This window comes from Amphiura filiformis, chromosome 7, assembly GCF_039555335.1.
Source record: "Amphiura filiformis chromosome 7, Afil_fr2py, whole genome shotgun sequence".
Lineage (NCBI taxonomy): Eukaryota > Metazoa > Echinodermata > Ophiuroidea > Amphilepidida > Amphiuridae > Amphiura > Amphiura filiformis.
In genome coordinates, this window is record NC_092634.1 from 50,074,206 (window position 1) to 50,087,766 (window position 13,561).

General features: G+C 37.3%; 1 protein-coding gene across 1 annotated transcript; it reads right to left on the bottom strand.

Annotated features, from left to right (window-relative positions):
• Positions 1-5,921: 5,921 nt before the first annotated feature.
• LOC140157280 (mammalian ependymin-related protein 1-like) lies at positions 5,922-13,202 on the bottom strand. Its single transcript, XM_072180421.1, has 4 exons — positions 12,867-13,202; positions 9,884-10,089; positions 8,626-8,820; positions 5,922-6,920 (listed from the first exon to the last, which is right to left on the bottom strand). Exons 1-4 carry the CDS (start codon positions 13,109-13,111, stop codon positions 6,760-6,762), a joined length of 807 nt encoding a protein of 268 aa, XP_072036522.1. The 5' UTR covers positions 13,112-13,202; the 3' UTR covers positions 5,922-6,759.
• Positions 13,203-13,561: the final 359 nt, after the last annotated feature.

The window sequence follows — 13,561 nt, forward strand, 5'->3', positions numbered from 1 at the left end:
GAACGAGGCCGAGGGGCAAGATTAAAGTTAATGTACAATAAAACGATACCAATCATTTTGCAAGAGGACGCGGTGGCAGAAAAGACAATGTATGTATTGCGTATTGTGTGATCATGGTGACTGTCTGCTAGCCGGGTTATTCATGTTATTACTGTGCCGGGTTATGTGTCCGATTGGAATAAAATACTGTGGATATATCGAAGTTTACAAAATCACATGAAATCAGGAAATGCATTTGTTGTCTAAAATACAAGTATGACCATTATAACGGCTATCCAATCTTAATAAAAGAAGGAACACATTATACGAAATGAATAAAGAAGCAATAGATGCTATTTGCTGATTAATATACAAGTGTAAGAGTCAACTATAACTCCCAATGTGTACTCCGTTGAATATTGGGCATAGATCAAGAATACACACGACACGTGAATGATCAAAGAGTAACATGTTTGTGTCAGTGGAAAGAACCATCAATTAAACACTCGTCCATTATAGTACCATTGAAACACAAATACAATCTTAAGGTTGGTAGATTCAGCAAATTGTGTATATCGATGTGTATGTTTTCAGCACTTGAGGACATATAATTGGGCGTATTTGGGAATAAAATTTTCATTGGGCGCTATCCCTATTTGAGAAAGTTAGATTGGGGTCATAAAATTTAGCAACAGTAAGTATTTCATAAATTTGGACAAAACACCGTACAATAATTACTTTGAAGAACCCCTCGAGTTATCATATCACGATTAGACTCATGTTTCTTTCCTATTTCTTCCCTTTCCCATATAACACATCTCTCTGACCATTGCTCGTACAGTGATTGTGAAAATAAAATCAACATCACATGTTTGCCAAGCTGCGAATTTACAAACGCAAATTGTCAGAAATTGACGCATTGTGTGTCAATTACTATTCAACCCAGGTATGGTCCAGAATATATTACGATGTCATTTATTGGACATGTAACTAAATAGGCGTGGGGTTTCTTATTTGTAATTACTTTTCTCTGTCAAAAAGAAGACATATAACTAGGGAATGCAATGATTATCTCGCCCAGTTTTTGAGGTTTATACAAGCACTAATAATTGATTGATCGTGCTTACTTTAACCATTTTCACCATTTTCGGGTTTTTTGTTTTGTTTTGTTTTGGGTTTTTTTGTTGGGGGGTGGGTTTTTTTTTGGTTTTTTTTTTTTTCACTTATGAATTTACAAAATCCTGACATTTAGAATTAAAAGAAGGGTAGAGTCATTTTCCTCCCAAGTTCACCGTAATTCCTTCATTCCCAGTTGTTTTCTTATGTATGGCCTGTAAGTGTTTGACATTAAAATATTAAAATTAATTCTTTCAACATGCATGTTCACTCACAGTTTGTTTTCTCGTTATACATTTTGTTTCATAATGAAGCTTTTAAAGGGATTGGTATTTCTTTGATACACGTATATAAAAAACGGATTTGTTTAAACATCGTCCATGCATCTGTCAATCATGTATACCGTGGGTGATACTATAGTTTAAAAAACGAGGTCGAAGGGCCAGATTAAATTTAATGTACAATAAAACGATACCAATCATTTTACTAGAGGACGCAGTGACAGGAAAGACAACATTACTGTATGCATTATAAATTTAGTATACAGGGCGCTATGGGTTTGGGATTTTATTTTCCTACATTAGTGGAAGCAATGTTTTTGGCATCCTTAAGGGCTGGGGTAGGAGCGACCTTGAAGTACCGGTATCTGGAGAGGGGAAGCAATGAGTTACCCCAAATCACAGCGGCAGGTAGTGACTGGGCCGCCGAGTGCTAATATATATTTATTTTGGAAGGTTCGTGTTTGTTTTAAATTTTGGGGCGTTTTTCCAAAATTTGATATTTTTGGTTATATTTCAAAAAAGCGACATGCCAAAGACAACTCTTTGGGCACATAGTTTGTTATTGTTATTGCAGTTCTTTTCCACATACCTACGTTAACATTCGATTGGGTGATTTACTAATATTATATATTTTATGACTGCAATTTGCCGTTTTCAATGCGTTTTACACGTATCATGAAATTAACGCAAATATCTAGTCACGCTGGTTTTAGAATTTTTACCTGATCGTCGGCTTTTGCAGGCAACAGAATGCAGATCGGCTCACGATAGATGTCGTATTCCTCTATGTGGTTCACTTATTGGTAAAATGAGTTTGTATTCCTTGTAACAACACACACATTGCCGTCTGGTAACCGGGTCTGGTACTGATATTGGGACAGCCATAGACTTCAGCGCCGTATCAAATCTCATAAAAACCACGCGACTGACGACTATGTGTTTATGTTTCCCGCACAAAAGCTTGTGTCTACATCTATTACTATACTTCTTTGGAAACGTTGACCTTTGACCATTCTTTGTATAACGCCCTGATATGACCTTGATATGTTCGCTTGATTGGGTACGTTATAACGTCGGTTTATTATTGATTGTTGATAACTTGACAACTTGATTAATTGATCGATTGATAGTCATTTCACATTATATTCCTAGTTTATAGGCCAATTTGAATAGCATCGTACATATAAATAGACCTATCAGTATTGATTTATTCTATTCAGCAATATCAAGGATTACTATCAAACTTCTCATAGCTAATTGTCAGTTGGCTCAGTGGTAACGCAGTAGGTTTTACAACACGGAGGTCCCGGGTTCGATTCCCACCTCTGCCTATTTTTTGCAAGGCTGAGAAAAAAATGAAATTTCTGGACTGCAAACTTATTTGGCGCGCGATCTGAGCTGGTCCTTTTCTGGTGGCTGTGTCTGTTACAGGCACACTCCCTCTGCATCCAAACCAGGTTCACGCTCATTAGACCTCCCTTAAACCTGAAATGATAAACATTTGATTGGCTCTATTTTTACTATGCCCTCTGTGGTTCCCACGAGGGGTCGAAGGTCACAGTGGGGACCAAACTTTAAAATGTTTTAATGTAGGTCTATGTCAAATATTTCCTCTCATCACAGCGAATAAAAAAGACAATTGTCATATCTTATCACGGTATACTAGGTTCACGAGTTAAAAGGTCGAATAGGTAAAATGTCAACAATTTCATTGACAGTCAAGCCTCCTTAGTGCTGCAGAATGATGAAACCATTGTTAAAGTTTTGTGAAAAGTGTGAAATGTGGCTCAGATGGATCAGTCTGGTAAACAATTCTAGGGGGAGGGCCAAAAATATTTTGTCCAATATGGTCGCCATAGAGGTCATCGAACTTTATACAGGGAAAAAATTCAAAGTTGTTCAAATTGAGTTATAAACCATGCCAACGTGTTCCCCTGGTCACAAGGATCCAGAAAAAGTATAGTGCGACCTATCTGTGATGTATGGTTCTCAAGTTATAAGCAAAAATGTCAAAGGGCAAGGTTTGACCTCTACATGGCTCAAATTTGAAAACTTGCTCCGATTGTTGTCAAAATGGTCTCAAATTCTACATCTGAGCCAAATTTTACACTTTTCACAAAAATTTTTTTGCTATGATTCACCATTAGGCCCTATGCAGCACTACCCCCCCCCCCCTCGTTGAAAGCATAGGGGGCAAAGACCCAGAGAAAGAAAAAATTGAACCAATTCTAGTTTTATAAAGGATACCAAAAACACACTAATGTAGAAAAGCTAGATGCCAACTCAAAATCACACCCATAGCCCCATGCACTATTACGTCTTGTGTGAGTGATCATGGTGATTGTCTCTGATTGTCTGTGAAAGTTGATGACGCCCTCTCTTCGTCAGGTTATGTTTTTGTTCTGATTAAAGTAAAAGTCGAAAAGTATTTTGGGGTAAGTCTATTTAATTCGACATTGATCAAATCATCAAAACAATTTAATTGAATATCATAGTGAGCCAAACGATAAACAATGTAATACAATTTATAGTTCTGCGTGAGGACGCTGTGGCAGGAAAGGCAACCTTGTCAGGTTGACCTGAACCCTGTTAGATTTAGTGTCATATCTTTGTTAACTTTTGTCTACCATGCTATATGCAAGATAATGACATCACTGCTCGTCTCCATCTGCCACATTGACTCAGTTGGTAGAGCATCGGTCCGGTGATCTGAAGGTCCCGGGTTCAAATCCTGGATGGTCAGTGAAAATTTGGCTCTGCCTGAAAAAGCGCGTGAATTCGGCCTTAAAAGGCCCAAAACAGGCTGAAAAAATAAAAAATGCGTAAAATCGGACAACAAAACTGCATGAATTCAGGCAATAAGCCTGAAAATGCGCATACCTGTATAGTGCATCTTCGTCTCATGATGATAAGTAGGACAAGGAGGCCGAATTTATTCAATAAAACGATAAAATTCATTTTGCAAGAGGACACGGTGCCAGAAAAGACAACATTACTAACCTACTGTGAAAGTTGATGACGCCCTCTCTTCGGCAGGTTATATTTTTGCTGTTATTGAATAAAATTTCACGGAAGTTTACAAAATCACATGAAAGAAAATGTGTTACAACTAAGGATTAACAGTGTTGGATACAAGTTTATAGTGTGATAACTTGATAACCATAGCCCAAGAACAGCTTTTATTTTTAATTTGTGAAATAGAATAGGTTTCAAAATATAAAATATTTTTGGAAAAGTACATTTTGCTAAACACCTAACGTGTTTTAAAAAAAGTACTACAGTCAGGAATTTACAGTGATATAGGATATCATATATACAGCAAGCCAAAAAAAAACCCTGTATATCCTAAACAAAGACAGATGTCTGAACCAGCAGCCAATAACTGCATCTTTTAGCTCGAATCAAATGAGGTCTTAAAAGACCTCATTTGTTGATAAATTGTTCTGAAATAAAAACACGACGATCCAAAAACCCAAGGAAGATGCCAATTTAAAAATTGCAGTTTGCTACATTGCATGCCCTATTGATTTGTACACAAACATGACAAAGCGTTCGCGAACAAGAGAACTAGCGCCGTACTTCCATTGATTAGCACGTTAAAACTAGCGTCGTGCTTTCATTGATTAGAACACCCGTTAGAACACAAATGTGCAACTTTTGATTTCGTTTCTTCATTAGGTTTTAGATCACCGTTTCTTTAATTCTCAACCAATTTCAACAAATAAGGTCTTAAATCAGAGCTAAAGAGTCCATGTAATGGCTGCTTGTTTTAATTTTGACATACTAACTTGTCTTTCTTTAGGATATACAGTAACAGGGGTGAACACAACTGGTACCTTAATTCTTTGGCTTACTGTATTAAGAGGATACATGGCACACCGACATCGCCTGGCTAATAATTACTTGGTACAGCAGATACTAAAATCAATACCCGGGATCGATACACGTGAATGTACTTTGCACGATTTGACATTCAGACGATAAATCTTTGGATACCGGGATAGAAAATGATGAATATCTCCCGTAATTTTTTTATTCTAAAGAAGCCATATTTATTTCCTTGCACTTGAAAATATGTGTTGAACGGATATGATAGTCGTTAGCTTGCGTCTTGAACTTGAAAATATATGTGTTGAACGGATATGATAGTCGTTAGCTTGCGTCTTGAGAAACAACCGTGCGTCTTGAACTCAAGAACTGACAAAAATTCTTATTTTATATGTGCTGAACTATAGCGCAGCTAGTGTAGGACACTCGTACAGGCAGTCTAAAAGCGGATGACCTAATGGGGCATATCATACTCACTCACACACAGAGAGTCAGTCACCGGGCTATTGTCAATAGCCTCAGTCGGATGTCCCTAAACCCATTATGCATCTCAAAACTATTAAACAGGTCGGAACAAAATGGCCATGCGTGGCTGTGGATTCAACCATGGCGATATCTGCCATGAAGATATCGGGGCGATGACACTGTGCATGGTATATAAATTATAATAATGAAAAACACCACATGGATGAAAACCACGACTCATTCAGTACCGAATTCAGTATTTTTCTTATTAAATTTATTCTCTCGTTAAACAAAGCCATCAAAATGACTTTAATGTCATGTAAGCTGATATAGTACTTTGTTGCACACACGTAATTTGTACATCCCTTTGCGCATATATTTCCGAGGACCTGGAACTGACACAAATATTATTTTGTAGACCAAAAGTCCTCTGTTTGTCGGTGTGGTATATTGCCAAGTGCTCAAAAGGTCAACGCACAAAGGACGTTGGCTATAGAGTTGGTAAGCTTTGGTAGTATGACATGGGACCCCGTTTACGATGTTTTCAGAGGACCGACGATTCGGAGAATCGTAGATCATGTCTAGGTCATCGTTGTCATACATTGAGGTCCTTGTTATGTCATCATGCTCAAAGTCCTCGAAAGTAATAGCAATACATACACAAACATCAAACTCCATAGGCCCTACGCCCCACAAAAACTTAATTTTTACTTTACTTACTTACCCTGTTTTTGTTTTGTTTATTCCCCTGTTTTTTGTTCGTTTATTCACCCTGTTTTTGTTTTTTTAATTACTTTACCTTACTTTTTTTTTAATTAATTATCTTTATAATATGTCAATAAAGAGCAAATTATAAAGCCAGTTCGTCTTAGTGACAACCAATGCGTGATGGCAGGCCTAGCTCGTGTTAATTCGGGTGAACTGACTATGGCGTGACGCGTGCGAAACAAGAATAGAACTAGAAGTGAACGCGATGTATTTCAAAGCGTATATTTTATTGACCGTCCATAATTTATCTAATGCGGATAAAGTGTTTCTTATTGGCCGAATGGCCGTGTACAGCAACTATTTGTCAAAGGCGGCGGGTTGTTTAAATCTGATCCATTTGTTTGCCCCACGTCTTGACAACTCCTGCTTTCTTTAGTAACTTATCCGAGCTGTCGTTTTTTCTTTGAAACAGCCAGGTTTTTATCTTGGCAAAAAATCCAGGAGCTTGGGTAGGTTGGACCTCGTTGACCAGCGTAGGCAAATCTGATGAAATAAAAGAACACAGACAACATTTTAAGAATATAATTCTGACGATAGCATATACAGTAGGCCTATGCACGAAAGATAGCAAGTTTTGAACATGATCCCTCAGCCAAAGTGAGGTTCATATTGAACGAAACATCAAGGTATAGCCACGCTGTGCTCGAAGCTGTTCGCTTTAATTTGAGCATTGAGATGATTGAATGATTTGAGATATCAGTGACGACAAAGGATCAGTGGCGGCGCTACGGGGGTAAGGGGGCATTTCCCTCCCAAATATTTTTCTTGCCCCCCCCAGTTTTGAGGCAAACCCCTCCAAATTACGTAAATTTGCGCAAAGTTTGTCGATCCTCCCCAGAAATTCACCGCCCCCATGCCCCGAAAAAAATTCCTGGTGCCGCCACTGCACATCAGGATGCAGATTTCATATTAACTTTCATTAACTGTTCACTGCTAAAATTCTTGCGCACCTTTTCATTGTGGGTACATTCGAAATCAACCCTCACTGTGGGCTATATGGACATGGAGTCAAAAGTGGTACCTTATTATTGTGCATACTGTACTGTATACAGAATGTACCATAATGGTAGGTGCCCATTAGTTTTCAGTGATTATGGACAAAACTGATGCCACAAAAAGTTCCTAAATTGTGGAAGCATCAAAACTGATGGGTACCAAATATTTTGATATAGCCTGTATGATAATGAAATAAACACAATAGGCGGAATATAACGAACTTTTCCGATAGCTTCTGTCGCTATTAATACATTGGAACTTTCTTCAGGCTTCTTCATTATTTTTGGTGTACTACGGCGCGGTCTAATAAGCAGATAAGTCAAAAAAAAATTGCAAGGTCAATTCGCATCATGCAAAACCAGGTTTTCACGAAAACTGTGGTTTATAGATTGAAAACCCAGTTTATCATCAGAAATTTTGATTTTACAATGTCAAACCAAGTTTTTAATTAACAAACCAAGATTTTCGATTGAAAAACCTGTTTTTTCGACTTCAAGTGAAAACGAAAGATTTTCTCTTGATATTTGGATTGACAAGCCTGATGTTTTTCGACAGGCAAATCAAGATTTTTTACTTCCCATTTGAAAAGCCAAGATTTTCAATTGAAACCCCGATTCGGTGAAACAGGTTTTTTCAAGATTTAAAAAAACACCTTTTTTCATAAAATTACGATATGCGAAAGCTTCCAGATTTTTGATTGAAAAGCCAGGTTTTCACATGCCATTTAAAAGGCGGAATATTTCCGCTCTTGCGCTCTTGAACCAAACGGGCTATTCCAGATATTAATGGCACCCCCCCCACACACACACACACACACACCCCTAAAGAAGACATGTAAGTTTGTACAATACATTTTTTGGGATTCCCAGACCAAAATGTTATAAAAAAAAATGAGAATTCCCATTTTGACAATAAAATGATTTAACAATTTGGAATTCCCAGTGTCCCCTAAAGAAGACAGGCAAATTTTTGCCAACATTTTTTGGAATTCCCAAGCCTAAAATAAAAAGGTGTCTTTTTCTTGGGAATTCCCATGTCTTCTTTAGAGTTGTGAAAATAATGACCAATTTTTTAGGGAATTCCCAGAGCAAAAAATGGTGAACATTTTGGGAATCCCATGTCTTCTTTAGAGGGGTGCCTTTAATTTCTGGAATAGCCCAATAAAGGAAAACCACATGTACATTACGCTTACCAGGAAGAGGAGTCAACTGGACTTTCTTGCAGATGTCTGGAATGTCAAATACAGATGGGTCTTTGATGCCAGCAGACAAGTTAAAGAATCTCGTACTGTAGGAGATACTCTTGTTGGCTTCATCTTTGGAATAGACTTCAAACAGAGGCCAGCAACCATCCTTAGCTGTTGTGAAGACACCGATCCATTCTTCCTCTGTGGAGAGATAGAGAGAAAGATGGAGAGAAGGGAGTTATAATATAAAGTGGAACATTTCGATTAACATTAAAACATTGTGTATGTTGTGCTCTGTGTTGTGCATTCAGTGGCGTACTTTTTCAGAGGGGTGGGGGCAAAGAGGGAAAGGCAACTTTCAAGAGGAAAAACGGAAATTGCTAAAAATTTGCTAAAAAGTACAAAAAAAAGGGCCTAAATATCTTAAATATCAGGGCGGCCAGTGGGGGGAGGCTTGGCTTTTGTGGCAGCCCCACCCTTCCCCGTCCCCTGGCTACGCCACAATTTGTATGTATTGTATACTCCAACTGTCCTACGGTGTCAGCCGCATTTATCATGGACAGCCAATGGTCGGATTAGGGCGTATGCCTACGCTGAAGGACGTGGTTTCGATTCCTGTCCCTCTGATTTTTGCGCCAGCACTTGTTATTTTCGTTTATCTTTAATAATTTCATGAATTTGGGTGGGTGGGTGGGTTAAACTATCCCTGAGAGCTTACACTCTTAGAAATCCGAACCGTTTTTTACGGCACAAACCAAAAACATTTTACGGTAATAAACTGAATTACTATTTCTCTACAAATAGGCATGTTAGTACCGTTAAATTTGATTATTTTGTAATGTGTTGCATCGTCCACATTTTTCAAATAGGAAATAGCCGTATTTGTCTTGACAGATTGTGTTTTAAGACTACTTCATATAATTTATCGTGCATATTTACGGCGCTACTGTAATTTTAACAGAAAAACGTTGGCAATAGAACTGCCAGGTATTTTACCGTAAAATTAACTGGCTTTCTGCCGTACATTATACCTCATAACGTATATTTTACGGCAATATATCGTAAATATGCTAATTTTACAGTAAAATACTTGTTAAATTATCGTTTTTACGGGAAAAGGTTGCATTTTTGGCAATAGAAGTGCCAGGTATTTTACTGTAAAATTTACGGAACATTTTTAACAGTGTACCTGGGAACTGTCAAAATCCAAGGGTTTTTCGAGGTTTCCTGTTGGGAAATTACATGAGAGGAATGAACTACTTACTATAGCGTCCAGTCACTCTGTCGGACCACTCGTTAGCATATATTGCGTGCCCTGGTTGACCAACATCATACTGATCTTCAAGAACTGCATCATCAGGGATCGTGTGGTTACGCCAAGGACCTAGGGGAAGCTTCGTACACACGTTGTAAGTGTGGTCAATTTGATACTCCAATTTGTCGTTATAGAACTGCAAATATTCTATATATCTGAAATTATTTGAAATTAAAAAAGAAAAAATACTGCATTTAAATACAACAATATGACGACTGGATGTTTTGACGCATGCAATAAGGAAATGAATGGAGACATGTTTTCAATGTCTACGACCAGTTATAAGCATATTTTGTCAATTTTACTGGCAAATTTGCTTAAATTAAAAGGAGTAGGCCTAGGCCTATATCTGATAAATGGGCGTTGCCATGAAAACTTTCTTCTCTTTAAGGGGGTACTACACGCCTGGCCAATTTTGTGCCTATTTTTGCATTTTTCTCAAAAATTATAGCGCATTGGCGACAAGTAAGATATGTATATTATAGGGGCAACTCATATAGTTATTGATTTATTGATGAAATAATGGTTTTCCTCATTTTTGACTGTAACTCCACAACTGTTGTCTGTGCTGAAATAAAATTTCCAGTGCAGAAATTGTAGTCCTTGCCCCTATAATATACATTCTTACTTGTCACCAATGTGCTATAGTTTTTGAGAAAATACAAAAATAGGCACAAAATTGGGCAGGGGTGTAGTACCCCCTTAAATTCTCCTAATATGTAATAGAGTGAAATACAAGCTTTTGTAATGCAAGAAATTGGTACTAGTAAATGATGGAAAGGGTAAGCTTTTAGTTTTTAGCCAAAATGCCCCAAATTATTTTCAAAAAATAGGTCAGAAACCAAATCAAAATGTGACATTTTGGGGTAAAAATTAGATAATAGCGTGACAGTTGCTATGGAAACGGAATAGAACGCGCGGGTTACACATTTGATAGCAGAAACGATTCTCCAAACTCTCCTGACCATTTTAATAATGGCCTCCATAATTATATGATTAAACAATTGCGCAAATTATTCAACCTTGTTCGATTTACCAATTAAATACTAAAGAAATTACAATTTCTGACAATACACTAGAAATAATGATTACTCAATGTTGAGTAAAAAGGGTACAGAGCAACAAGTAAAAAATCAATCAATATTTGACTCATTTTGTTACGCTGTTCCCTTTTACTCAACATTGAGTAATTTTTACTACTTTTTTTTATCTAGAGTGTACAGTTCTTTCATTTAAGCATAAAACTCTGATTTGTATTCATTTGTGCATGTGCAATTGATAGATTTTCACATCCGATCTTTTCAGTCACCGTACTCCCTCTGTTTGTTAATAATAACATTTATCAAATTATTCGACCATGGCATAATGTCCAATATGATTGTATATAGAATATTAGAATATGCAGTAGGTGAGATTGTGTATAGGCCTAGGCCTAAACATATTAAATAAGGTCATGATGATATTATTAAATAAAAAAATAAATGCATGCACCGTTGATTCACTAAATGTGTCAATGTCATGTTACCAAACCGGAAAGTCATACGGTATAGGTTAAGGGGGTACTACACCCCTGCCCAATTTTGTGCCTATTTTTGCATTTTTCTTAAAAATTATAGCTCATTGGGGACAAGTAACATATATATGTTATAGGGGCAGGGACTACAACTACTGCACTGGAAATTTTATTTCAGCACAGAGAACAGTTGTGGAGTTACAGTCAAAAATGAGGGAAAACCAGTATTTGATCAATAAATCAATAACTACTTGCTTTGAGTTGCTGAATTTTCAGTACAGTAGTTGTAGTCCTTGCCCCTATAATATACATATCTTACTTGTCACAAATGTGCTTTAATTTTTGAGAAAAATGCAAAAATAGGCATTGGCCAGGGGTGTAGTACTCCCTTAAGGGCATGTTCTATTATTATCACGTATACCACGTAACATGGTATTTGATTCCCGGATTTAAATCATGGTAAAATATTCATGTTGATTTGAATATAGGCCTACGTTCTTTTAACAGGTCTATATTGTTTTTTAACCAGATATTTAGGGCCTTACACATGGCCAAGTTGAATGGAATCAGCTTTATACGGAAGATGTAACATTAACACATTCTCTGAGTATAATTGAGTAATAGGGGGCCTACCAAAAGGAAGCAAATAGGCCTACAGTAAGGTTAACATGGTTAAGGCCTATAGTAGATTATAGTATATTTCTAATACACAAGCGATCTAGATTTTTACAATTAACACGGTTATTAAAGCGGCCACTTTTTTACTCTCTTTTTTCATGTTACTCTCGTTATGCATATTTTGATTTAAGGGGGTATAGTACTACACCCCTGGCCAATTTTGTGCCTATTTTTGCATTTTTCTCAAAAATTACAGCGCATTGAAGATATGTATATTATAGGGCAAGGACTACAACTACTGCACTGAAAATTCAGCAACTCAAGGCAAGTAGTTATTGATTTATTGGTCAAATATTGGTTTTCCCTCATTTTTGACTGTAACTCCACAACTGTTGTCTGTTTTGAAATAAAAATTTCCAGTGCAGTAGTTGTAGTCCTTGCCCCTATATAATACACATATCTTACCGGTACTTGTCACCAAAAGCGGGGCGCTATAATTTTTGAGAAAAATGCAAAAATAGGCTCAAAATTGGGCAGGGGTGTAGTACCCCCTTAAGATAACCGTATCTTATTAATCTATAATACACTTCCAAGGATAATGATTGATTTATGCTGCCCCTCTGTGAGAAGTCCCCCCCCCCCCCCGGATGCTGGCCGTCCTGCATGATATTTAAGATTTTAGGGTTTTTTTTGTGTATTTTTGTCTTGCCCCCCCCCCCCTTGCCCACCCTCTGAAAAAAGTGCTAGCTACGTCACTGGCATGATGAAGAATGGTAATTGTTTTATTTATGGTGTGCTTACCTGTGTCCAGGCATGTACGATCTCTTCTCTTCCATAAGCCTCTTTCGCTGGTTCTTGCCATCAAATGAGATCAAAAATCGGTTGTTATATTCTCTAACATGATCCCACTCACTCGATCGACCCTCCCATTGCAAGGTAGTATCGCATGGAGTTGGTGGCGCCTTCTTTGGAGTTGTACTAGGGTCCTGTGTTGTTGGGGCCCCCAAAGCAACCCCAAGAAGGGCGAAGAGAAGTACGACATGCATGTTGTATTTCTACCAGATAGACTGCAACTAAATCTACTCGTATCAATACAATGATATTGTGCAATATTTGCACTATACTGTACTAGTCAAGTACAATGACCAAGAAAATAAAAGAATCAGTTAACAGTTTGCTTGTTGATAACACATTTCTTTCGGTGATATGCTATTCTAATTGGATCCTTATAGAAACTGAGAATATTTAATGCTTTAGCCGGGAAGTAACTTATTTGTATTAATGCATGCCTGGATCCAGGTGAACCCACCGTGACCTTGCTTTGTTATTTCCTTTATGACCTTCTTCCATGCATGCACAACAATTAATACTATGTCCTTTCTTTTGTATGTAAATCAGGTTCGATTTAACGGTGACTTATGTTACTGTAGACTGCGCTGCATTCCTTTTTTTTTTTTTTTTTTGATAAACAATTCATACGTTTCCATGCATAAAAC

What these genes read in the sequence shown, in the direction of transcription:
- LOC140157280 (XM_072180421.1), bottom strand. Translation starts at nt 13,111, where the DNA reads ATGCATGTCGTACTTCTCTTCGCCCTTCTTGGGGTTGCTTTGGGGGCC. An exon ending in TCGTACATGCCTGGACACAG is followed by an intron (nt 10,090 to 12,866) that starts GTAAGCACACCA and finishes AAATAATTTCAG; the next exon opens with ATATATAGAATATTTGCAGT. An exon ending in CCAGTTGACTCCTCTTCCTG is followed by an intron (nt 6,921 to 8,625) that starts GTAAGCGTAATG and finishes TTATTTCATCAG; the next exon opens with ATTTGCCTACGCTGGTCAAC.